Source organism: Cervus canadensis, chromosome 5, assembly GCF_019320065.1.
Source record: "Cervus canadensis isolate Bull #8, Minnesota chromosome 5, ASM1932006v1, whole genome shotgun sequence".
Taxonomy (NCBI): Eukaryota; Metazoa; Chordata; class Mammalia; order Artiodactyla; family Cervidae; genus Cervus; species Cervus canadensis.
This window is the reverse complement of record NC_057390.1, coordinates 20668106-20695755: the sequence shown is the minus strand read 5'-3', so window position 1 is coordinate 20695755 and position 27650 is coordinate 20668106. Positions and strand designations below refer to the sequence as shown.

General features: G+C 41.9%; 1 protein-coding gene across 5 annotated transcripts in view; it reads right to left on the bottom strand.

The window, feature by feature from the left end:
- The window catches only part of ARHGEF33 (Rho guanine nucleotide exchange factor 33), a 114895-nt gene that overhangs the window by 49159 nt on the left and 38086 nt on the right, over nucleotides 1-27650 (bottom strand). For all 5 annotated transcript variants that reach the window (XM_043468388.1, XM_043468386.1, XM_043468387.1 and 2 more), the window contains exons 8-16: nucleotides 26262-26321; nucleotides 25175-25396; nucleotides 18883-19012; nucleotides 12542-12674; nucleotides 10806-10889; nucleotides 9535-9618; nucleotides 6210-6358; nucleotides 4909-5073; nucleotides 1482-2277 (exon numbers count right to left, since the gene is read on the bottom strand). In XM_043468388.1, the coding sequence (XP_043324323.1) occupies nucleotides 1482-2277; nucleotides 4909-5073; nucleotides 6210-6358; nucleotides 9535-9618; nucleotides 10806-10889; nucleotides 12542-12674; nucleotides 18883-19012; nucleotides 25175-25396; nucleotides 26262-26321 (1823 nt within the window). The remainder of the gene's footprint in view (nucleotides 1-1481; nucleotides 2278-4908; nucleotides 5074-6209; nucleotides 6359-9534; nucleotides 9619-10805; nucleotides 10890-12541; nucleotides 12675-18882; nucleotides 19013-25174; nucleotides 25397-26261; nucleotides 26322-27650) is intronic.

Below are 27650 nucleotides of genomic sequence, written 5' to 3'. Positions count from 1 at the left end.
TAATATCCACCACTCCCACCTGGGGACGTATTCAAAGGAAGACTCACTCCTGCCTTTTTTTTTTTTTTTTTTTTTTTAAGGCCCCTGAGCTGTCTTTTTTATATTTTCCTACACCATTCTTCACTTAGCCAATAGCTAAGCAGCTTTTAAAATTGAATTCAGATGTTCGAACTATCTAAAACTTCTCTGAGGGTTTAAATAGAGACTCTCTGATGTGCTCCCATGGTTTATTATAATTCTGCTTATGTGTCTCCTTCAGGGCTAAGCCAGTGGCCTTGGAAGGCAGAGACTGGATGTTGTTTATTTTGGAACCCTCAACGCTTAGCACAGAGCCTGGGGTGAGGCAGAAGGTCAGGATTTGCTGAAAAATGAATGGAGTCAGTGATATTCAACCTCTTCCCACTCCTTTAGAAATAGGAACAGGTGGAATGCAGGGCCCTCGCTCCTGTTGGAAAATCATTTCTCCTGAAGGCAAAGGATCCCTAGTGCTGGATGTAAGGGACACTTAGTGAAGGGCAGTCCTGGACTGTCATTTTCAAGGTGTTTCAATCAATACAGTGCTGCCCTGTAAATCCTAACCCTGCTTCTAAAATGTTAAACAGGAAGAATGGGGCCGCAGCTCAGAGTCACTCTGCTACTCTCTACTTAAATCAGAAATTGCCTTTGTTCCAATCACTTGCGGAGACACTGTTTATTCAGGAACTATTAGTCCTTTCAGGAATATGTATTTAAACACTTCTTTAAATGTCCCAAGGCTTGCAGATGTCAAGATCAAACATCAAAATACCAAACATCCATATAGAGGCCAAAGAAGGTGTTTGTGAGTCAATGCTTTCTGGACAGTTTGGTGCTGTCTTCGTCCAACTGGAGTCTGCAAAGTACCATGACACCCTTTTCCAGGCAAAAGGAAAGCAAGCGGAAATGAACTTTTCAGGAATCCTCAGGGAGAAAGGGCAACTTGCCTCCTCCCTAGCTATAAACAAGGGTGCAGGTCAGGAAGTACAGTAGGCTAGCACACAGGGCTCGATATTTTGAACAATAAGGGGTGCGTTTAATAGGCAAAGAAGACACAGGCCCTGGGATTTCTGTGAAGTGTTTTGCATATGAACTGCATCTGGGAGGTGCCAGAGCTTAGGCAGGAAAGCAGAGAACACCTGTAACTCTTTAACTTGGTGGTGGTGGGCGGGGGTTGTTTTAAGCAGGTCTAAGAGGATTCCTAGTCTTATTGTCATCATACACAAACATAGGTATGGCATGCTCCTGCCTCCTGGCCCTGAAGAATGAGAGCTAACACTTTCCTCCGAGGACCACTGACGGACAAGCCTGTAAGTAACACGGGCTCTCAGCATCTTCTGCTGCCCCCGCCGCCCCCGCCTGGCCATCCTGCGTTCCCCTCCACGCTAGGTGAGCCCAGGCTGCACCCCTGGAGATCTAGGCCCGGGACTGCCAGCGCTGTGGGTTTGGGGTTGGTTTTACTTTACCCTCCTTACTTCCAAATAGGTCTGCTTTTCGCTTTGGGACCTCTGTTGGGGAAAGAAGGTCCGGGGCGCGCCGCGAGCGGAGGCGGCTGGGCCGTGCGCTTGCGCGGCGCGCTCGGCCTTGAGCGGCGCGCGGCCGCCGCTGCTGCTGCGCGTGCTGTAGAGGCGCGGGGCCACGCCCTCGGGCGGCGGCGCGCGCGGGAACTCCTTGAGCGAGCGGCTCAGCGGCTTGGCCTTGTGCGCCTGCGCTGCCGCCTCCAGCTTGTAGGCGCCGCTGCTGCCCGCCGGTGACGTGGCGCTCTTGGGCAGCGGCTGCAGCGGGTGCTCCGGCCGCTCGGCCTCCATGGCGAAGCTGACGGGCCGCAGGAAGCAGATGTCCAGACTGGACTCGGAAGAGGCGGGCGAGCAGTTCTCGAAGAGGGCCGGAGCCTGGAAGGGCTCTTCGTCGTAGGGCGCGGGCAGCGCGAAGATCTCGCCGCCATACTCAAACTCCTCGTAGGCCGCGGGCACGTAGCTGCGGGCGTCGGGCAGGAGCTCGGCCGGGGCGCGCAGGGAGCGCTCCACGTTGCCCAGCTGCTCCGCCGGCGACGGCTCGAAGTCCATCTCCGGGATGGCCTGCAGGGGCCCGGCGAGCGCCTTCACGTCCTGCTCAGCGGCACAGAACTGCGCAGGCGCCAGGAGGCTTTCCGGCCTCTCGTGCTTTCTGCCCTCCATCTCCCAGTCACTGGGCTTCCCGGGCTGCATGCTCTCCATCAAGCTTTGCTGCTGTTGGCTTTTCTTCACTGGGGGCATCAAATGTCTTTAAAGGGGAGACAATACAAAAGAGGTGTGCTTACGGTGTATTAGTGCGCGCCTGTCCCCGAGCAGCGCGAGGCCAGGAACCACACAGTGCCTACCACATACCGCTTAGACGCAAACTGTCTGCTCCCTCTTCTCCGGCCCTCCCAGGAGCCTCTGTGTGTTACCTACCAAGCGCCACAGGCTTGTCAAATTAAGGAGTCCCCAGGAGCCCTGGTCCCCCAAGTGGGAGAGTGAAAATAACCGTCTGTGAAGAGGATCCCGGAAGTACCCGTCTGAGCCCAGAGGCACTGTGTAGAGATGGCTGGTGGGCCAAGGATGCTCAGCGCTGACCCTCTCCACCATGTGTCAAGGCCCCAAGGCACATCTTTTTCTCTCTTCTCTCCCTTTTTTGTCCTAGCAGAGTCATAGAAAATCATGGAAACAACTTTTGTTCAACTCAAGGATCTTCCTGCTTAAGAACAATTAAATTCCCAGATGAAGTAAGCAGTAAAAAAACATCTGGATGAAGTAAAAAACATCTGGATGATGGTATGCGGGGTATCAAATGTGATGATGGTATCACATTTTGCTTTTGTATGTATTTGACATTTTCATAATAAACTAAAAAATTCCCTGTGGCTACAAAGCATGCTATATAAGTCGTCTCAAACTTCCATCCGCAAGAACATTACCAAAATGAAAAGTTTGTCACTCTGAATATGCCCGATTTCATGGAGAGTTATTTTTTTGTTTAATCGTGGATAAAGAGTAATTCACACTGGATACTTGGATAGCATACGCATCAGATTGGATGTGACTTGCTAGTTCTGCTGGAATTTAATTGCCAGACAGATAAGAGTGGACTACTACACACTGACCCAAACTAGTTATTGTGTTAGCTTATTTATACTAAATTTGACCACAAAAATGCATAAAGAATGCAGAAATAAACTGTAACACTATTTTGTCTGATGGTCTTAAGTTAAAAATTAGGTGTCACATTTACAAAGGTGAAAATATAGTAAAATGGAATGTTGACTTGAATTCTCTTTTAACTTGGAAGACTTGGGTTTCTTTTCTGGTTATTTTCCCAACAGAGTGCCGTGGCAGCCATGTTCTTCTTCTGGGTGTAATCTCTAGGGATTTCATTTTGGGGCAGTATAAGTCTTAACTTCAAAGAAGATAGTTTTATCGTTGTCTTAACAGAAGTGAAAAAAAGCTGAAGTGGTCCACAAGAAAAATTCCATCTCCTGTCTCTCTCCCCTCCCAGGAAAGGTATTTTTTTCTGTGTGGTGTATTCTCTCTACAGGTCTTCTAAGATTTTCTCTATAGTAGGAAAATCATCCTGGACTTTATGTAGAGAAAGATTAATGTCTCAGATTTTCAGAATGATTATGAAATTTCACCCTCCTGACTGCACATTTGCACTTCGTCTCTCACTGATGTGCTATGCTGTGCTAAGCCACTTCAGTTGTATCCAACTCTTTGCGACCCTATGGACTGTAGCCTACCAGGCTCCTCTGTCCATGGGATTCTCCAGGCAAGAATACTGGTGTGGGCTGCCATTTCCTTCTCTACCATCTCTTACTGCTAAGTGTTCTCAGTTTAAGAGGTGAAGGCAAAAAGCAAACAGGATTTGAGTTATTGATCAATTGCTCCTTCCATGGTTGTAATTTGCATTCTAAAAACTAGTGATTAAAAAATGAAATAAGCTCAACTGCTTCTCTCTTAATTATAATATTAGAAAAGTAGCTTTTTGCATGATTTCTAATTTTTCCTTAATAAAACCCAAAGCAGAAATTATAGTCCGAGGAATTAGTTTGGGGAGAATTGTCTATATTTGGTAAAGTGGGGATTTGGAATTTTGAGTTTTGGTTTCCCTGATCCTTCCAGAAGTCCTAGTTTCAGAGGTGGCCCAAGTCCACTTATCGTTCAGAGGTAAAATGAGTTCCAGATAAGTGGCCTAATCCTTACCCTAAAGATCATCAAGAAGTTTGCTAAATGGAAAAACCAGTTTAGTGTTTGAAAAGGTTGTGTGCAGAGACTTTAACAATGATCACATCCATTCACGACCCAGAACAGCTTTCAGAGAAGCTGTTGTAAGTGAAGAACAGAGGTCATGAAGTCTATTTCTGAAGCAGCTTCAAGGACAATTGGGAGATGCTAATCAATATTCTGCATCACCTCAGACCAATGTCTCATCCTCAGAGCCCAGACTTCCTCTGACCCCTGGCTGGGATAGCTTTTTTCCCCACTGTATCTCTTGGAGATATTTAAGCCCCACTCTTCTGAGAGCTATAAAATGCCTTCCTGTCATCTATGGCACTCCTTTCCAATCTATCATTGTGCAAAACTTGAGAGACACATGCTGTAGGTGGGGGATGGTTACATGTGGTAACCTTGTTGGGAGTAACCTCCAGCCTCTAGGCCTGCTCCTTAACATGAGTGCCTTCCTCTGGGATCCAGACATTGGGTCAGCTGTTTGCCTGCCACATATAGACCTGATGGGAGTGGGAGGAAGGAGCCCTGTAAATGATACTCCTAATCTAAGCTGGTTTGCTAACCCACACAGACTGGCCTGCTACCCCATACAGACCGCCTGGGACGCGAGGGCATTGTCATGAGCCTTTCCACAGCAACGGGTGCTTACGTGACAGCAGGGCCGGAACTGGGAGCGGAAGGGTAGGGTTGCAGCATCTCTTCGGAGTGGATGCCACTGTCACGGACAGCCTCAGGGCCTGCAGTGGGAGAAGCGTCTTGCCCGGCGTTTGCACACTGGGAAGCCAGCCCTTTGTACAGCTTCGCCATGGATGACCTAACAGAGTGGAGGTAATAATTCTCAGTGGAAAATCAGCTCTCTGAATGTATAGATTATACCAAGCAAAGTACAGTTTCTCAGGTGAATCTCAGCTGTGAGGTTCTCGCTCTCCTCAGGCGCTCTACAAACTAGGTTGCTGGTATATTAGAGTGCAAGCTGACTGCTGGGTGGGAGTAGGGATGCTGATCAATTGGCTGAACTGAGTTTGGGGATAGGGGGAGTATGGGGAGATGTCATCCATTAGAGGAGCCCTGACTTGGAGGATAGCATCTTCTTCTAATGTGAAGCACGGATAGAAATAATTCTGTTTTCCTCATTGGATTGAGATGAGGTTGGAAAAAATCCGGGTTATTAGGAAGCTTTGTTATGAGTTGCTTCTGTTCCTCTGAAGACCAGATTTTCCTGTCCTTCCTATTTCTTCTTAGTGTGAAATCTGTTCAACCACCACCCTCTCCCTTATTTGTTTTATTTTTATCCATAGCACATAAAACCATCTATCTTATTTATTACCTGGCTCTCCAGGTCTAAAAAGTAAGCTGCACATGGCAACAATTTTTTACTGTTTTGTTCTTTGCAGTGTATTCAGTTTGCAGAACAGTATTTGATATACCATGCTGCTAAGTCGCTGCAGCCATGTCCGACTCTGTGCGACCCCATAGACGGCAGCCCAACAGGCTCCCCTGTTCCTGGGATTCTCCAGGCAAGAACACTGGAGTGGGTTGCCGTTTCCTTCTCCATGATATACCATAGGTGCTCAATAAATATTTCTTGAGTTAATGAAAGAAATCAGATTTTGGCCTTTAAACTGCAATTTTAAACCAAGCAAGTTTAGCAAAATAACTATTTTTGAGATGGTTAGCAACATGAGATAATAGAAGGTCCGTGTAAACATTACAGCAAACTTGCTTATTTTTCTAAAGTGAGTTCTACCAGCTGGTAAGTACCTCCCTCCTGTAGCCAGCCTGGCCACCTCTCTTCCATTCCCTTCTCTCTTCTCTTCTGTCTCCACCACTGCATTTCCGCTACTTTACATACAATCTGGTTACTTGCAACAGACACTCACATTGACCATGTGTATCCCTGTTCTCAGAAACCTTTGGTCAACCCTCTAAACTTCACCATCAGAACCTTACTTCTTGAGCTTTTTCCGTTTCTGAATAAGCAAATCCTCATTGCACTGAAACAGCAGGGTGTAGTGTGAGATAAATACTCGCAGGCGCTGAACACACACCAGAAGTAGGTAATAGTCAGGGTGTTCCTGCTCTGTAAACTTCAGGACATTCTGGATGGAAGAAAAAAAGGAAGCAGCATTGCAGAGTTAGAATGAAAAGTTGTTTTGTCTCTTGTGTACCTTGCCTTGATATGCTGTAAGGGTTTGGTAGCCACTTACTCAAAACAATGGCCAATTTAATTACAAACTGAAAAGTCAAACTTGTTGTTCCCTTTGTCCATCGCACCTCGGGAAAATAACAGTCATTTTTGCTCCTGTTTGAGTTGAATTTGAACATGTGGAAAATTAGAAGGATCTACTAATTAGATCTCTGAAGTAATGGAGCCATTCTAACAATTATTGTCTCTAATCAATGGTGAGAATGTCAGGCATCAGGGCTAGAAGTAGGGGGACGTTATGATCAAGCCTGCCCTAGCACCCCCTTCCATTACAATGCCTGCTGTGCTGTAGTGGAACATGAATGCTGGTTGGGTTTGGGAAAGCTAACAGTTACTGAAGAACTATACAAAAAAGATCTTCATGACCCAGATAATCACAATGGTATGATTACTCACCTAGAGCCAGACATTCTGGAATGCAAAGTCAAGTGGGACTTAGGAAGCATCACTACGAACAAAGCTAGTGAAGGTGATGGAATTCCAGGTGAGCTATTTCAAATCCTCAAAGATGATGCTGTGAAAGTGCTGCACTCAATATGCCAGCAAATTTGGAAAACTCAGTAGTGGCCACAGGACTGGAAAAGGTCAGTTTTCATTCCAGTCCCAAAGAAAGGCAATGCCAAAGAATGTTCAAACTACCACACAATTGCACTTGTCTCACATGCTAGTAAACCAATGCCCAAAGCTCTCCAAGCCAGGCTTCCACAGTACATGAACCGTGAACTTCCGATGTTCAAGCTGGTTTTAGAAAAGGCAGAGGAACCAGAGGTCAAATTGCAACATCTGCTGGACCATCAAAAAAGCAAGAGAGTTCCAGAAAAACATCTATTTCTGCTTTATTGACTATGCCAAAACCTTTGTCTGGGTGGATCACCACAAACTGTGGAAAATTCTTCAAGAGATGGGAATACCAGACCACCTGACCTTCCTCTTGAGAAACCTGTATGCAGGTCAGGAAGCAGCAGTTAGAACTGGACATGGAACAACAGACTGGTTCCAAATAGGAAAAGGAGTATGTCAAGGCTGTATATTGTCACCCTGCTTATTTAACCTATATGCAGAGTACATCATGAGAAATGCTGGGCTGGATGAAGCACAAGCTGGAATCAAGATTGCAGGGAGAAATATCGATAACCTCAGATATGCAGATGACACAACCCTTATGACAGAAAGCGAAGAACTAAAGAGCCTTTTGAATGAAAGTGAAAGTGGAGAGTGAAAAATTTGGCTTAAAGCTCAACATTCAGAAAACAAAGATCATGGCATCTGGTCCCACCATTTCATGGCAAATAGATGGGGCAACAGTGGAAACAGTGACAGACTTTACTTTGGGGGGCTCCAAAATCACTGCAGATGGTGACTGCAGCCATGAAATTAAAAGACGCTTACTCCTTAGAAGAAAAGTTATGACCAACTTAGCATATTAAAAAGCAGAGACATTACTTTGCCAACAAAGGTCCATCTAGTCAAGGCTATGGTTTTTCCAGTAGTCACGTATGGATGTGAGAGTTGGACTATAAAGAAAGCTGAGCACTGAAGAATTGACGCTTTTGAACTGTGGTATTGGAGAAGACTCTTGAGAGTCCCTTGGACTGCAAGGAGATCCAACCAGTCCATCCTAAAGATCAGTCCTTAGTGTTCATTGGAAGGACTGATGCTAAAGATGAAACTCCAATACTTTTGGCCACCCAATGCAAAGAACTGACTGATTTGAAAAGAGCCTGATGCTGGGAAAGATTGAAGGCAGGAGGAGAAGGAGATGAGAGAGGATAAGATGGTTGGATGGCATCACCAACTCAATGAACATGAGTTTGAGTAAACTCTGGGAGTTGGTGATGGACAGGGAGGCCTGGCGTGCTGCAGTCCATGGGGTCGCAAAGAGTTGGACACTACTGAGCGACTGAACTGAATTGAACTGAACAGTTACTGAGTGTTTCCCATTGCTAAGCACTAAGTCATTTACATCATTTTCTCATTTAACTTATGCCCAAACCCAGTTAGATAGGTACCATTATTACCTCCATTTAACAAAGAAGGAAATCAAGGTACAGTGAAGTTAAATAATCTTCACTGGGTCACACATCTAATGAAGATCAAAGCCAGGACTTGAACTCAAACCAGAGAGTAGACTCTAGGTTCTTGTTTGCTTACTTACACACTGCTTGCAGGACCTGGGTTTCAAGCCTATATTTTTTTCACCAACCAAATATCTTAACTTGGGCAAATTACTTCTTTGTCTCTCCACTATCTAAAGTGTTAATAATGATACCAGTTTCATGGGATAGTTGAAGATTAAATTAGATAATTATTATGAAAGAATGATTTCAAGATATAAAGCCAATACAATTGAAAGTCCTTTTATTATTAATACTGGGCTACTTCTACCTGAGACAAACTCCAAGCAGTTCTGAGATACTTTCACTGAATTGCTTAGAAAAATCAGTCAGCAATTAAACCAGAACAGGTGGGTAGTGGGAAGAAGAGGGACTGGTAGGGGTGTTGATGAGTCTCTCTCAACTCTACTGCCTCTAAGATGCTACAAGCCTATAGGAAAATGGTGTGATGATGTCAGCTCATCAGCTTCTCCATGCTTCTTTCATGACACAAGACATAAGCAAAGTATGGTAGATCCTTAGACACAAGTCAAAAGAAAGTAGTCAGAATAGCAGGTAAGTGGGGAGGTTGTATAGATATTTCTTAGATACCCAAGGGGTAGGGCTGGGAGTGGAGGTGAATTTAGATGGCTGTGGAACCAAAATGGAAGAACTGAAGAGGTTCCCAGTATCTGGCAGGAGCTGCCATAGAAAGATCCTGGATCAGCATAGGTGTGAATTGCTGGTAAATAAAGATAGAATTTCCTTTTTGGCATCCTGAGCCAAAAACTTTTGAGGATGAGATTTTAGCTCATACCACAAGGTGGAGATAGGGTAATCATAAAAATCTAAATCATTCAAACACTTTTTAGAAATATTAATGATTCCTTGACCCTTTATGGTGTCTTTTCATTGGAAGCCCAAAACAACTGTTTAGCATGAAAATCAGTTTGGTGGCTTGACTAGCCATGCCTACCTGTAGATGTATCAGATATTCAGGGATGCGCTGGACTATATGAAAAAACAATGTGTAGATGTCAGACTTAATCTCTTCATCACCCTGAAGGAAAGAAAGTTGGAGTCAGTCTTCAGGGTGCCTCCAGTTCTGGCTGCAAAACTGAGGTCAGTTCTACTAGAGTAGCAAGGGTTTACTAGAGCATTTTCTTCATTGAGAGTGTCATGAAACATTGATCTGTCATTGGAGAGGCTACTTATTCAGGGACATGCTCAAGAAGACACCTCTTTGCTAACAAGGAGCGTGTCATATTCTTCTTTAGAATCTACCCAAGTGTCCAAACCACCCCCTCCTCCTCCCCACCCGCCAACACCATCTTAGCAAAGTGAGCACTCAATAAATTAGACTTAAGTGGACTAAATTTGTTAAGGTTCTTCAGCAAGTAATCTGTACAATGTTTTTACCAAAAGGCATTAAAGGTGCTTTGAACCTCATGAGAATGAAGAAGGGAGAAATCAGTTGGCAACAGGAAACATGCTGAACTTTCTTCATGTCCCTTCTCTTCCTTTCTCCTTTCTCAAATATTAGGTTGGTCAAAAAGTTCATTTGGGTTTTTCTATAACATCTTATGGAAAAACCCCCATGAAATTTTCGGCTGACTCAATATTTGCTGAGTGCTAATATGTGGTAGGTATTATACTGGGTTGAGAACAGTCAGAGGTTGAAGTAGAAAGTTAAGAGAGCCTCTCACCTCTTGTGGAACTTAATTAACTCTTAGCTTTAGAGCTTCTGATATAGTACTTTTCTATTGACCTAAAATAACTAGAATTGCTTTACATGTATATGTGCTTATTGAGCATCTAATATATCACTGCAGTAACAATACTTAAAGCAACATGACTAGAGCCATTTTATAATCTTATAAAATGACAGACACAATATGACATGAATTTAATATTCAGATTAATATGTCTAAGTCTATAAAGCCCCAAGCCCGTTAAGGTTACAAACTGCAGCCTGAGGATCTCTGGTTAGAATATTTGTTTCCTTTGTCTGTATTTCCAGTGGAATGGAACAGAAGTTCAGTAAGGAAGGGCAAAGACCAAAGCAATGGCACTGATCCTTGAGTGGCTCCTTGAACCCCAGGGAGGAGAGTCAGTGGCTTTGTTCAAGCCGTCCCGCAGCCTGGAGAACAAGCTCAGAGGGCATGTGCTGTGTTTTCTGGAAAGGTGAGCAACATCATGTAGTCACACATGTAACCAAAGGAGAATGCAAACATAGAGTTAACTTACCTCCTTCAGAACAACCACATGAACCAAAGAGATGCATTCAGGCAAGTCCCTCAGGTAAGCAACATAATAATCCAAAAAATTATTCTTGAAAACAAACAGAAAAAGTCATGGTAAGAACTTGGAGACAGGAATGATAATAATTAGTATGTTTATGCTTGTGTGTGCTCAGTCGCTCAGTCATGGTCAGTTCTTTGGGAGCCCATGCACTATAGACCACCAGGCTCCTCTGTCCGTGGGATTTCCCAGGCAAGAATATTGGAGTGGGTTGCCGTTTCCTACATCAGGGGATCTTCTTGTCCCAGGGATCAAACTCACATCTCTTGCGTCTCCTGCATTGGCAGGCGGACTCATGCATATATAAAGGAGTACTTTGCAGAGATTAGTTTAATCATTCATTAAATGTGTTTAGGAATATTTGTTTTGTTTTTTTATTCACCTTTTAAAAAATCTTTTTGGTTTTAAGGAAAATAGTCCTATGGACTTGGAAACCAAAACTCAGTATCCCTGCTTTAATGAAAGTGAAATGATAAACCAGAGCAGAAAGAAGGTGCCATGTAATTTGAAAAAATATTTTAAACAGTTAAATGATAAAAATGCAAATTTTGTTTTTTAATTACTCTCTGCTTCAATCATCTACATCCAAATGAGGAACTTTTTCCAACTCACCTCAGAGGGTTTAGATCTGGAATTCTCGACTTTTTCCACTAATTTCTTATTCACCTACGGAATATCCCCTCAGGAAAACAGTTCTCACCTCTCAAAGTTATTTTCCCATAGGTATAACAATTCTCAGCTCAAGAAAGCACATTGAATACAAATGAGTAAAAGTGAGTTTAGAGGGATGGCATTACATCCACTCTATACAAGTAAATAATTTGTAAACTTGTATTATGAATCATTCATATATAGAGGTCAACTGAAGGTAAAATCTTACTTGCAGACCAATTTCAATTAACCCATGCAATATTTTAAAAATAAAATTTCACACAAAATTCTGGACTTTCCACTTCTCTTAAAATACCATATCTGGCAACTCTAGTCCTTTTTTCCTGCATAATAATTGGATAAAGATGAGCAACTATTCCTTATAGCAAAGCATATGTGCTCCACTTAAGCTCACTTCCCAGTAGTATCCCTTCATTGAATTACATTCAGCTCACTTCTACTTACTAATGTCATCTGTTGGCCCTGTAGGCATTTGAGTTTGCAGCTTGTGACCTAAATCATATGTTTTTTAAAGAACATTACAGAGATTTAAAAACTTAGCATCCTTTCTCCAAGAAAGTGAAAACAAAAAACATTCTAGACAAATAGCTACCCATCACATTTTTAAAAATCTTTAAGAAGTGAAATTGTGTGAAAGCATATACATATATACAAATGTTCATATATGTATTTTATATGTATGGATGGATATATATGTGCATGTATATATATACACACACACATACACATCATATTCAATGGGGCAGTTATAGTTCAGCAGAAAAATGATGAACTGGAAGTTAAAAGACTTGGGTTCTAGCCACAGATCTACAAATATGTAGAAAGCTGGGTAATTTCAACCATGATTTTTTCTCTGAACTTTATTTCATTATCTGTAGAACAAGGAGGTTAGACTAGATCTCCTCGGACTCTGAAATCCACTGATTCTAGATTCTCCTTTAAGAGAAATGGACAGGGAAGACACAGATGCATGTAATTCAAGTTTATAAAGGATTAAGAAAAAAACTTACCTCATCATTTGTTAACTTAAGGAATAAATCTCCAAGGACTCCTTGGCGTGGCCACTTCAAGACCCTTTCCTGCAGAGCATGAAGCAAATCCAGGTGCTGCTGGACAATGTACCGTAAAGAGCCAGGGAAGAGGCTTGAAACAGAATAGAGACAGGATCACACAAACCAGGTGTAGAGAAGAAAAGGCTCTTCAAGAACATACGGAACAAGTCCAGTTTTCCCAGTCATTCAAAATACTTTGAGTCACAGGTCTGCCTTTAGTATTCAAAAAAAAGTTTGTCACTGTCAACCTCACAGCAGGTAACCTCAGACCACAGCAAGACCCCTTTACTGATGACTCCTGTTCAAATGTGTATTGAACTAGTAAAGAGCACTTCACTTGAGTGACCTTTTCAAAGCAAAACGGTACACTCTTATTTAGATGACAGCAAAATTTTAAGGGAAATCTTTTTCAATGTTTTAAAGTTCTTCCCACTTGATGTGCAAATCATCTATTCTAATTCATGTTGCAGATGACAGCACTAAGGTGGCACTTGGCCATTCATAGCTACCAACTGTACTTAGAGAAGGAGGAAGTTTCGTTTAAAGCTGGCAACTGAAAGTTCAGGGGATGAGGGCATAAAAGTGTTACTTTCCCCCTTTCCTTCAGTTTCTAAGAGGAATCTGGGAATGGATGGAGTCTTGCCAGAGGAGGCAACAGAGGAGGTCTGGCCTGCTGGTCCCAGTTTTGCTGAGCACCGCCCCCCCTGCTCTCCCACCCTCTGCCCTCTATCTCCATGTGTCTCATTTATTTCAGAGGAAATGAAGGAAAGAAGAGAAGTCAGAGGAGGATGGGATGGAGAGGAGAATCAGAAAGAGAATCATGGGAGGAAGGAGAAGGTGGATTGGATGGAGAAGCGGGGTGAGCAGAGGCCTGAGGAGTGAGGAAGGAAGAAACAGGAGTAGAGCCTTGCTGGACTACAGCAAGGATGTCAGCTCCAGCTTGGTAATTTGGGGGAACTGAAAGTAAGTTCCCCTGTGCTTTCAAGACCACAACGTTTTTCATGTTAGTTTGGTTGGTTTTCTTGATTCTTTTGTTTCAGGTAAGAAGTAGATTTATTAATATCCTTTGTAAAGAAGTTGCAGGAAAATGAGGCAGGAGAGGATGGTTATGTCCCAGGTCTCGGGCAGGTTCCTGGGACAGGCCACCAAGTAAGAGTTCTCGGCTTTATGCAGAAAAGAACTCAAGGGCGAGCCATAGTAAAGGAAAAGCAGAGAATACATTCCATAGGCAGAATGTGGGTCTGTCTCAAAAGGCGAGAGCTGCCAGGGCTACAAGTTTAATAGAGATGAAAGTGTTGGCCTGCTTGTCACTTGCCGAGAGTCTGACTTATTTGGATATTTCCCCAAGGGTCTACCAAGAGTAAATGAGTTGGGGTACTTTGGACAGTTGGGGTACTTTGCCACCCTCAAACAAGCAGACTTCTGTTGAGAACAGTAGGAAGAACACCAGTTTGGTAGGAGGAGTTTTCAGCCCACCTCCAAGCAAAGAAAATTCCCTTGTGGTTGCAGCTCAGAATAGACACACAAATGCCAGCCTCCCATGAAAAGGGACAAAGATTCCTTCTACTCCAGTCTGCCAACCCCTCCAGTCCCTGTGCCTTGAGTCTCCATGTATGTGAAGCCCACTGATCCCTAAGCACAGGAGGAGAGGCCTCCTGATCTGTGCTAGGGCTGGTATAATAGGCTCGGAAGACCTAAGTAATCCCTGTCCACATCAGAGGGAATTTGGAGGTGTGGCTAGGAGACAGTCTAACTGGGAAAAACCATAAAGCTGATGGAGGAAAGCAGAACTGATCACACTGAAAGAGTCAAACACTACACCCGCAAAAGACCTAGGCATGAAAGATTTCTCCCCACCCAGATGCTGACAGTGACTACAGGCAATATTCCTGGTGTGACACTGCGAAATGTTAGGGCACAGTGGTAAGATCTGAGATTGTGATGGGTGGTCAGTGTAGGCTGGTATAAAATGTCTTGATTTATCTCTTCTTTTTCTCTCCTTCCTTCCTGTCCTTTTTTCCTTCCTTTTTTGCCCTATCCTGTCCTTTCTTTTCCTTTCTTTCAAGAAAGCTGTCTTCTGTTACACTATGACCATTGTCCTTGCAGAGTTGGACAGTTGGTAACTCGGTTGGAGTCCAGGTGCCTTGTGGACAGTCCACTGGAGTGACAGTGTAAGGTTTTAGGACGGGGATCACAAAAGGCTAATACTCTCATTAAGTTTCACGGAAGCATGTAAGTTACATGAAGAGCAATGATTTAAGGTGGATTCTGTGCCAAATGGCTTCCCTGATAGCTCAGTTGGTAAAGAATCCACCTGCAAAGCAGGAGACCCTGGTTGGATTCCTGGGTCAGGAAGATCTGCTGAAGAAGGGATAGGCTACCCACTGCAGTATTCTTGGGCTTCCCTTATGGCTCAGCTAGTAAAGAATCTGCCTGCAATGTGGAAGACCTGATTTGATCCCTGGGTTGGGAAGATTCCCTGGAGAAGGGAAAGGCTACCTACTCTAGTAGTCTGGCCTGGAGAATACTAGTATTTCTCCTACTCTAGTATTCTGGCCTGGAGAATCCCATGGACTATACAGTCCATGGGATCACAAAGAGTTTGACATGACTGAATGACTTTCACTTTCACTTTTCACTTTCTGTACCAAATATTGAAAACAGGCTTTAAGGTTTTTTTTAATTTAATAAGGATAATATTTGAAATTAGGGTAGAGTGTAGAGGAGGTGAGCCAGGAAATGAGGAGCAGAGGGAGAAAGAAGCGAGAAGTATAGACACAGTTAACCTATTTCACTATTTTGCCTGGAGCCTGACCTGACTCCCAGAAGCAACTTTTTCATTAGGACAAAAATGTTAAGTGCTCAACTTATTTTCTGTTCCTTACCAGGGGTGAGATTATGGCAACATAAGTTTATTCTTTCTAAAGCCTTCAAAGTAATTTCAACTCCTGCAAGACAGTACTTAAGCAACAAGGGGAATAAACTAAAAGCAATCAATGAACATCCAGTTATAGTTTTAAATTAGTAACCTAGGTCAAAACAACTCCTGAGCTTCAGCTGCAAGATGAGGCATTGATGATAATAAAAACATGTGCCACCTAGTGGTGATCTGAAGTTGGTTGAGCTCTTGGAGGATGTCTCTCTGGGGTTCAGCTTTAAAGGCTAACTGGCAAATCCTATGGGGCTGACTTTAACCCTCCCGACAAGGGTTCAGGCAGGACTATTCAAGCCTGAGGTAGTGGCTCTGTGTGGGTGAAACATACCAGAAAAAGCCAAGAACTCCAACATCTGTGATCCTTCTACCAGTGCACAACAGCCCACACTTTCCCCTCGGGTTTCCACTGGCAGCCTTGCTCCTGCCGCATCCGGCAATTTCAGCCAGGGGCAGGGCTGGCTGGAAGCAGCCTGCAGAGACTCCTGAGCACTTCATGTTTTTCTAGGGAAAACCTGAAGTTTTATTTTATAGGTTTGAGAAGATGTGGCAACCTCAGGTTTGAGCATCAGGTTTGTACTTTTGGGTGTTGTTTTCACCCCCAGGTGACTTTTCAATGAGGGCAGAAAATGCAGAAGGCTTGTGGTTTGTGATGGGAAAGGTAAATGTTCATAAGGTAATTTTCATCTTTGCATGGGAGGAAAAACGCCAATAGAGAAGAGGAATAATCTCATTCTGTTCTGTATTTCATTCCGCTGATCTATTTAAATAAAGAGGCTACACGTGGAGGCTTCAGAAAGCTTAGGAAAAAAGAAACACCGTGAATTGAGGAGGAGGATGAAGCTCTAACCTCAGGTAGGAAAAGAGTAGGGCTTCCCTGGTGGCTTAGTGGTAAAGAATCCATCTGCCAATGCAGAAGATGCAAGAGACTCTGCTTTGATCCCTGGGTCTGGAAGATCCCCTGAAGAAGGAAATGGCAACCAGTATTCTTGCCTGGGAAATCCCATGGACAGAGGAGCCTGGTGGGCTACAGTCCATGGTGTCGCAAAGAGTCAGACATGACTTAGCGACTCAACAACAGTAGGAAAAGGGTGATGTTGCAAAGCTCAGAGGAGCTTCCCTGGTGGTTCAGGTGGTAAAGAATCACCTGCAATGCAGGAGACCTGGATTAGATCTCTGGGTGGGGGAAGAGCCCCTGGAGGAGGGCATGGCAACCCACTCCAGTATTCTTGCCTGGAGAATCCCCATGAACAGAGGAACCTGGCAGGCTATAGTCCGTGGGGTCACAAAGAATAGGACATGACTAAGTGACTAAGCACAGCAAAGCTCAGAACCAGAGATTTCATATTAGCACTAAGATTACTCAGTTGAAGCTTTTCTGTTCTTGGGCAATGAAAACAAAAAACAGCATCAGCTTAGCAGATAACTAACATAAATAGCGTAATCATGGGTATGAGAAATAACCATTATCTTACTTTCTTGAGGAAGGTAGTTTAAATGATAGTTTTAATTATTTTTCATCTCAGGATTTGGGGGAAAGCCCACTTCTTCCTTAGTAATGGGTCATGAGAAGTAGAAGAGAGGTCAAGCAGAAAAGAGCTTCTGTGAACTAAAAACATTCCCCTATTTGACGGGTCAGCTGAGATCTGAAGTAAGGACAAATGGGCAGAAGGGAGAAGCCTGATTTATGAAGCAGGAAGAGACAAAGTCAGCTTCTGGTTGAGGCACCTGGCATATCGCTGTCAGTCAAGGTGGTATCTTTGAAATCACATGGTCCTTCGAGAAGCAGTGTGATGTTGAAAGAGCACGAGACAGGCCTGGGTTTGAGCTCTGGCTTCAGTTGGTTATGTGACTTCAAACCTCACTGGACCTGAGTTTCTTCATCTATCAGGTAGGAATCACAGGTTCTTGTGAAGATTTCACGAAGTAAATGAAGTACCCAAGCATGGAACCTGATTACTGTATGCTGGAGCAAACAATCCTCTCTTTCACTCTCCTTACCCCATCCCACATTTTCAGAGGCTAGAAAGAGATGCTGCTGGCTTAGACTCATAGATGTGGAGGCAAAGCCACATCAAAAGGTAGACTGGGTTTAACTGGGTTTTAAATGTGAACTGAGCAAAGCTTTGGCACCAGCAAGATAGCAAGAGGCCAGAGAGACTTCTTGGAGGGCTGAAGGGGTAATCTGGGAGGTTCAGACAAGCTGGATGGGGTGAAGGAGGGGGAATCAAGTGGTCAGATGGGGAAGGAAGAGCCAGCAAGGATCTAGGTGCCCACAGAAAGTAAAACCCAGTCCAGAGCTTCTACTGTTCACAGCTTTCAGTGTCATGTTACCCTTTTCGGTTCCTTACAGCTTTCTATTTATCTCAGTTTTGCAGTGAAATAATTCTTGCAAATAGTGAAGCAATTGTGGGTTTGTCATGGAACATTTTCTCACATCAGTCGCTTCGATGGAGGAACATTGTGTTTTGGTGATTGGGTTTATTGCTGGCAGCTGCAAAGCCAAGCAAAATTGGGGGTGGGGGTGATAAGGATCTGGAAAATATAGTTCAGGCTTCCCACAACTTCATGAACCACCAGTGCATATCACCTGGTCGAATACTTAAAGTGGTAATGTTGTGTTTGTCTCTAGTCATCCATCATCCAGACTTCTCATTTATTTGGCTTGGCCTTTTCCTCAGTTGATCTGGATTATTACATCTTTATGACAGTAGTCTTTCCCCACCAAATCATAAGTTTCTCCTTCCTGCTTTCTCTCAGCAGAGAGGGAAGCAAGGAAAATCTGAAGTTTTGGAACAGATACAGAGGGAGGGGTGTGGTAACCTGGGGACTAGCAAGTTGCTATAACACATCAGAGGCCCGATGGAAGCTCTGCCCCCACAACGTGACTACACTCACATGTGACTCATACCTTAACCAGGATTTCCTGAACAAATAATAAGGGTCTAAGTTCACAACCATGTTAAGCCCTGTATCATTTATCTAATGGCCACTTCAGATCTCCATTCCCATCCATTCCCTGTGCTCCCATGAGAAGTGGTTCCAGGGGTTCCTCCAGGATTTCCAGTGGGATATGCAGATGGCAACAGACAGGAATACCTCCCTCACTGTTGCACTTTTCCCCTTTAAATTCTTAACAGACATGCCAGAGCCACTGAAAGCCCCAGAGACTCCACTCATTTTCTTATCTGCTGGAAGTCAAAAGTTGAGACCTGCCAGCGGTTACCTGCGGTCACTGACTATTCTCTTTTCCAAGTCTATGTCTAGAGCTCTTGATAAGTACCAGAATTCCCAAAGTGGAAACAATAAACAACTTACCTTAAATTTTAATCAATCTGAAAAGCAAAGGCAATGAATACATGGGTACCTTCTCTCTTTAGAATTCCTCTTTCCATCTGACCCCTGGAATGTTGCCTTGATCTTCAGGATCAGAGAGATGTTAATGACATATTTTCTTTCTGATTCAAGCAGTTCTAGAGCCACAGTCTGTCTTTTAGCTTTAAAAACAAACCAAGGAGGGAATTTTTGTTAACCACTGTTCCCTGAGACCCTGTTAAATGATAGAAAGCAATAAAAAGGTATTGAAAGCAATAGAGACACCGGCAAGTTTCTGGAAGATGGAAAGCAGAGTGGAGGCATGGTCATTAATTCAGCGGAGCAAAGGGCACCAAGCCATTTACTTCAGTGTTTTCATCTGTGGATGGGAAATTGGCTGAGAAGCAGAAAGGCGAAAGGATTGGAGACACCAAGGCATCATAGAGAGTACAAGTAAGAGGCAATGCTGTGAACAGGAGAAACAGTCTACATTCAGTGAAGCTGAACCTTTAGTTCCCAGCCCCATGCTGGATGGCTTCCTCAATTCCACCCCAGGGGAAATGAGACAAGCTAGAGAAGCCTGGGTCTCTGGTATCTGAACTAACAACATCAGACAGAGTAGAGAGCAGAGTTGAAATGCTAAAATGAAAACAAAGGGACTCAGAGAAGGCTCACATACAAAACAGTGAGACTCCTCTCAGCCTCTTTGCCTGCAGGTCCCAGAGTGCCAGCAGGTCCCAGAGTGCCAGCAGCCAGACTTATACTGTCCAGACTGGTGACCAGAGGATCTTCCACTGGAGGAATGAGCTGCCCAAGTGAAAAAGATCTACAAACACTGACATACAGAGGTCACCTATCAAAACAGTAATTTGCCACCTGATTAGCAGATAAGAAGCCCACTTATTGATCAGCTTGACCAACCCAGGATTTTTATGTTTCTTTTTATTTAGGGCCTTTTTCCTGGATATGAATAATTAGCTAAGAATCCTCAGATACTTGAATCAATCTTACATCATAAAAGAAAGAGAAGAAAAAAGTATACACACATTTTTAAAAGGAGGAACCATAAATAGAGACAATGCAGGAAAAAAAAGAAACCTTTAAAAAAAAATCTTATAATTAATATCCTCAAAGAGTTACCAAAAATGTTCTGCCCATTTAATAATTACAGGATCCTATTTTTAAAAAACAATCCAGGAAAACAAGAAGAAACTTTTTGACTTTTTAAAAAAGAGTAGAAGACAAAGTCAAGGAAATCTGTGCACCTGCCTCCATTTCTCTCCCCACCAAGAAAGGCAGTAATAGAGAAAATCAGTCCAGGAGATGCAATATCAAACTAGTAGAAGTTTCAGAGAAAAGAAAGAAAATGAATGAGAAGATATTATCAAATTAATAACACAAAAAATACCAGGACATGTATTTCCAGAGGAAAGGGCCTATTTGCATTCAGTATAATTAATGAAAAAAAACTCTCACATCACTGTAAAATATACCACATCACTGTGAAAATTTAGCACACCAAAGGTAAAGAGAAGATCCTAAAAGTTACCAGAGAGAAAAATCAGGTAATATACAAAGGACTGGGGATTAAATGATATTGGATTTCTCACTGGCAACATTAGAATTTAGAAGACAGTGGAACAATTGCTTCAAAATGATAATGGAAAATGACTTTATATTCATCTAAATAGTCAAGAATTATGTGGAACCTACCAGGCTATGTGTTCCTTCAAAACAAGTAGTAAACCAAGAAACTGAGAAGGTTATGCAAAACAAAACAAAAACACCTCTACAAAACCCGAATAGGAATCTAACATAGGATAAATTTTAAGGGAATTCATAGGAAGACTGAGAAGTCCCAGGAGGGCAGCAGTGCAGTGAGTCAGAATGGAGTAGGATGACAGAGGTCTCTAGGGCAAGTGCTGTTTTAAAAAAATGTCAATGATAGACTTTGTTACATTGCTAAGAAAAATTAAAGAAGACCTATGTAAAAGGAGTCATATACCATATTCTTCAACTGGAATATCAGTACTGTCAAGATGTCAATTCTCTCCTAATCAGACTAAAAGAATACAGAGTAGACTTTGTTGTTTAGTCCCTAAGTCATGGCCAGCTGTTTTGCAACCCCATAGACTGTAGCACACCAGACTCCTCTGTCCATGGGATTTCCCAAGCAAGGCTACTGGAGTGGGTTGCCATTATCCTCTCCAAGGGATCTTTCAGACCCAGGGAGCAAACCCACGTCTCCAGCATCTCCTGCATTGGCAGGCAGATGCTTTACCACTGAACCACCTGGGAAGCCTTAGAGTCTAGAGTTAGACCCACATATATGTGATGACTTGGCTTTTCCTACTCATTTCAATGAGAATAGGAAGGCATTTTCAATAAATGGAGCTGAAGCAACTGGATTGCCATATGGGGAAAAAATGAATCTGGATTCATACCACACAGCAAAATTTATTCAATATGAGTCATAGACCTAAATGTGAATGCTAAAACTATAAAGATTTTAATAAGAAAACATACTAGAATATCTTAATAACCTTAGAATTTGCAAAAATATCTTGCAAGGGCACATAAGCCACAAGCTATTTTAAACATTTAAAATTGATAAATTGAACTTCATTAAAATTAAAAATATCTGTTATCAAAAGACTACCAAGAAAGTGAAAAGGCAGGGCAGAGAATAGAATAAAATATTCTCAACACGTATATCTTACAGGGAACTCATATTCAAAATATATTAAGAAACCCTACTAATAGAGAATAAAAAAGATAACCCAATTTAAACACTGGACAAAGGACTTAAATAGGTACTTCATAAAGGAAATTATACAAATAGTCAACAAGCATATGAAAAGATGCTCAGCATCATTAGTCCTCAGGGAAGTGCAAATTAAAACTGCAATGTGACACAGGACACACCCACAGAATGGTTCAAATTAAAAAGGCTGATCATACTAAATACTGAGAAGAATGTAAAACAACTGGAAAGTTTCATACATTGCTGGTAAGAGTATAAAATATTCCAACCACTTTGATAAACTGCTGGTGTTTTAAAGTTAAACATAATCCTATCCCATAATCCAAAGATTCCACTCCTAGGTATACACTCAAGAGAAATGAGGGCACACATTAAAAAAAAAAAAAAAAAAGACTTGTGCAAGAATATTCATAGCAGTTTTATTCATAGTAGCCCTAAATTGGAAACAATCCAATTTCTAGCAACAAGAGAATGGACAAATTATGGTAAATTCATTCAATATAATTAATAAAAAAGAATAAATTACTGAATGAATTACATGCAACGTTATGTTGAGAGAAAGAGGCCAGACATGAAAAAACAACATATTGTAATATTCCATTTTTATGGAGCTAAGAACAGACATAACTAATTTACAGTGACAGAAGTCAGAGTAGTGGTTCTGTGGGTGGGTATTGCCTGAAAAGGTATATGAGAGAACTTTATGAGATAATATTTCTATTATTAGAAATATTAATGTTGGGTTGGCCAAAAAGTTATTTTGGGTTTTTCCCTAAGACCTTATGGAAAAACCCAAAAGAACTTTTGGCCAACCCAATATAGTTCTCATATTATACAGGTCTGTGTATCCCCAGGTGGTGCTAGTGGTAAATAACCCACCTGCTAATGCAGGAGACATAGAGATGCAGGTTCAATCTCTGGGTTGGGAAGATCCCCTGGAGGAGGCACAGAAACCCACTCCAGTATTCTTGCCTGGAGAATCCCATGGTCAGAGGAGCCATAGGTTTGCAAACAGTTGGACATGACTAAAGCAACTTAGCATGCACGCAATGTACCAATAGAAAAACAAATAGCAGCATAAACTCTTTTTTTAAAACATGGAAGCAAGCACCAGAAAAAAAAATATGTCTAAAGAATTTAAAGTGGGTGCTACTGATTTTCACAATAAACCTTTTAGTGTTATTCAGTTTTCATGTATTTGATAATAAAAAATTTAAAATTACCTCCTATAAAACAGTTGGAGGGAACCTAAAGAAACAAAAGACCTATATATAGAAAACTATAAAACACTGATGAAAGAAATCAAAGATGACACAACTAGATGGAGAAATATACCAAGTTCATGGATTGAAAGAATCAATTTAGTGAAAATGAGTATACTACCCAAAGCAATCTATAGATTCAATGCAATCCCTATCAAGCTACCAATAGTATTTTTCAGAGAAGTAGAACAAATAATTTCACAATTTGTATGGAAATACAAAAAACCTCAAATAGCCAAAGCAATCTTGAGAAAGAAGAATGGAACTGGAGGAATCAACCTGCCTGACTTCAGACTATACTACAAAGCTACAGTCATCAAGACAGTATGGTACTGGCACAAAGACAGAAATACAGATCAATGGAACAAAATGGAAAGCCCAGAAATAAATCCATGCATCTATGGACACCTTTGACAAAGGAGGCAAGAATATACAATGGAGAAAAGAATCTCTTTAAAAAATGGTGCTGGGAAAACTGGTCAACCACCTGTAAAAGAATGAAACTAGAACACTTTCTAACACCATACACAAAAATAAACTCAAAATGGATTAAAGATCTAAATGTAAGACCAGAAACTATAAAACTCCTAGAGGAAAACATTGGCAAAACACTCTCTGATGTAAATCATAGCAGGATCCTCTATGACCCACCTCCCAGAGTAATGGAAATAAAAGCAAAAATAAACAAATGGGAGCTAATTAAACTTAAAAGCTTTTGCACAACAAAAGAAACTATAAGCAAGGTGAAAAGACAGCCTTCACAATGGGAGAAATAATGGCAAACAAAGCAACTGACAAAGAATTAATCTCAAAAATATACAAGCAGCTCATGCAGCTGAATTCCAGAAAAATAAACAACCCAATCAAAAAATGGGCCAAAGGACTAAACAGACATTTCTCCAAAGAAGACATACAGATGGCTAACAAACACATGAAAAGATGCTCAACATCACTCATTATCAGAGAAATGCAAATCAAATCCACAATGAGGAAACATCTCATGCCGGTCAGAATGGCTGCTATCAAAAAGTCTGCAAACAATAAATGCTAGAGAGGGTGTGGAGAAAAGGGGACCCTCTTACACTGTCGGTGGGAATGCAAACTAATACAGCCACTATGGAGAACAGTGTGGAGATTCCTTTAAGAACTGGAAATAGAACTGCCATGTGACCCAGCAATCCCACTACTGGGCATACACACAGAGGAAACCAGAATTGAAAGAGACACATATACCCCAATATTCATCACAGCACTATTTACAATAGCTAGAACATGAAAGCAACCTAGATGTCCTTTGGCAGACGAATGGATAAGAAAGCTGTGGTACATATACACAATGAAATATTACTCAGCTGTTAAAAAGAACACACTTGAATCAGTTCTAATGAGGTGGATGAAACTGGAGCCTATTATACAGAGTGAAGTGAGTCAGAAATAAAAAACACCAATACAGTATATTAATGCATATATATGGAATTTAGAAAGATGGTAATGATGACCCTATATGGAGACAGCAAAAGAGACACAGATGTAAAGAACAGACTTTTGGACTCTGTGGGAGAAGGTGAGGGTGGGATGATTTGAGAGAATAGCATTGAAACATGTGTATTACCATATGTGAAATAGATTGCCAGTCCAGGTTCAATGTATGAGTCAGGACACTCAGGGCTGGTGCACTGGGATGACCCTGAGGGATGGGGATGGGGAGGGAGGTGGGAGGGGGCTTCAGGATGGGGGACACATGTACACCCATGGCTGATTCATGTCAATGTATGGCAAAAACCACTACAATATTGTAAAGTAATTCGCCTCCAACTAAAATTAATTAATTAAAAACAACAGTTGGAGGGTAATGCCATTGTCAGACATAAGCTAAGTGCTCAGTGATGATTTATCATTTGAAGAAAGAAAGGAAAGAGGGAAAAAAGGAAAAAAGGAGGAAGGGAAAAACAGACCTCATTGCAGTATTTGACATTTTGGTGGTGAACCCCTGATACAAGATTCATACGTTGAACATTCCATATCATTGAATAAATCCATCACAAAATTCTGCCTTCTCCTCCACTAACCTTATGCCTTTTTTTCCAGAGCAGTACAATACTAAGTGTCACGGATATCCAGAATCAAGGTGTTAGTCTCAGTTGGCCGTATGACCTCAGGTGAGTCCCTTTACCACTAAAGACTTCAGTTTGTTCATCTCAAAAGGAAACCAGAGGCTCAGTGGTCTCATAGGCCCGCTGCATCTAAACTGCAAGGATTCCAGCCCTTAGGTTTCTTGTTCTTTACATTTTCAGCCTACATTGCCCCTTGGGACTTACCAGCTAAAGAAGTTTCACATAAAACATTTTCCAAGGAGCTATGTCTGCCCTGGCCCACTTCCTTGAGTTTATCTGGATGGTCTTTTGTGACGTATTCTTCACCCCAGTCTTTAGTATCCTTAGGCTGCCTCCACACACCAGGTGGGAGATGACTCTTGGGTTGGATATCAGCCGAGAGGCAAGGCTTAAGGTTTTCTTCTGCTTCTGGAGTTGGGGTCATTCCTGAAAAATAACATCTGCCATCAAGTTCTGATTTTTTTTAATTATATTTGTTACTAACTCAAAAATATTATGCCTTTGCTTGGATACAACTATCCTTTGAGGGTTAAACATATCAGTTAAGAATTAAAAGTCTCCACAGTTATAAAGGATCACCTTTCTCTGTTTCTTGTCTATATACTTGACTCTTGGCACATAGACTGTACTGAATGACTTTTAAAAATAAATTTTATAAAATAAAATATAAATTAGTTAATTTATAAATTATTTATTTTTATAAAATATAATAACAAAACTAATTTATAGTCATATGTATTGATTCTTCATATTTCTTCCTTTCAGGTGAGCACACCTGGGGAGAACACACAGAAAGCAGGAAGAAGGGTACCAAAGACAGCATCGTATTTTGGAATTTGTCCTCCTTGGCCCTGATGATGGTATATTTCCAAAGAGCAGGAGGAAGGGAGGGAGGGGAGATGAAATAATTTATAAGATTCTGGTGAATTATCTCCTAGATAACTTTTAAATACATAAACTCTAAGATGTGTGGTCCACAGAAAACTTAAATGTCATTCCACCTGCACTTGTGAGTTCTCAGCAAGTGTTAGTTCAGTGGTAACTGAAACAAGCCTGAAGGAACTGAGAAGACTGGTTTTGTCTTCAACTTCCCTTCCCTTTCTCTCTGGGTTTAACTGAGTTGCTGACCTACTCCAGCATACATCTTGGAATCTTAGTAAACACAGTGCTTCATCTTGCCTGAGTTCTTTCATGCCTGGTTTGGGACTGAGGGCGTAGAAGCAGGAAAGGTAGAAGAAGGGATAGGGTGAGACTGTTAGAAGAAGAGAGAACTTGAAGAAGAGCCACTTACCAGAACCCATTATTCCCTTCACATTGCTGTCTCCTACGTGCATGGATCTGGTCTCTTGCGCTGCAGATGAAGGAAAGCTTTCAATCAATACTTATCCCACTAACATAGACTGGCACCTTCTATGAACTAAGAACTGGGGTAGGCTCACAGAGCTTACCTTCTACTGGGGAAGCCAGAGCAGCAAAAAAAAATTACAATAGAGTGTGGCAAGTACTAGTCTCTCATTTCTACAAAGATATAACTAGTACTTAACTCATAGATAGCCGTAAGAATTAAATAAGATAACATTTCTAAACTGCACACAGCAAGAGCTAAATGATTATGTAACTATTATGGTGAGGATGGTAATGCTAAACAGAGCCAGAAGGATGATTTTAAAATGTAAGTCAGACCCTATCAAGCCTCTGCTTAGCCCTCCAACAGCTCCCCATTTCCGTGCAAAGACCAAAGATCTTAGAATAACCTTAAGGCCCTGAAATATCTGCCCCCCTCCCCTGCCTGCTGGTTTTTTTTTTTTTCTTTCTTTTTTTAAAAAACCCATCTCCTATTGTTTCCCTGTTTATTTTTCTTTTAGCCCCACTGGTCTTATGCAATTTCTTGAGCATATCAGTGATGTTCCTACCAGGACCTTGGGACTGGTCCCTTTCCCCTACTCTGATATCCATAAACCTACTTTCTCACTTCCTTCAGGTCTTTACCTGGTACCCTCTCTAAAATTATACCTGTGTTTCCTTATTTGTCTTCTGATCACTGTCTAACATACTACATATTTTGTCTTGTTCATTGTCTGCTTCCTTCAGAACAAGAGGTCCTTGAGTGTTAGAAATTCTTGTTCATTATGATATCCCACCACCTAAATCAATGCTTGAGGCGAATGGATGGATGAAAGTATAGATGAATGGATGGAGAGAAGGAAGGGTAGCAGGTGGCCAACACCTTGACTGCAACCTCATGAGAGACCTTGAGCCAGAGGCACTCAGCTAATCTGTGCAAAGATTCCTAACTCAGAGAAACTGTGATATAATGAATGTTTGCTATTTTAAGATACTGAATTTGGGGTCAGTGGATAACAATGGCACCATTTTATAATGGGTAAGCCAACCCCTTCTGAAAGTTTGGTCCTTTGACCTCAAGTTTTAACATAAACTACCACCAATCATATCCAGAATGTCTTACTATGCCATATTATTCCCAAATTTGTATAGCAACTCGGTAGAATAAATTATATTATATAAGCCATGCCTATATAATAATGAAAGAAGGAGAATTTGCCATGCATCTGGGCAAATACAACTTTTAATCTTTTATCTTGTGCATATGGTCAGCGGTCCCAGACTTGACTCTGATCTGACTTCTACCTTCCAAGCCCATTCTACATTCTTCCCTAAC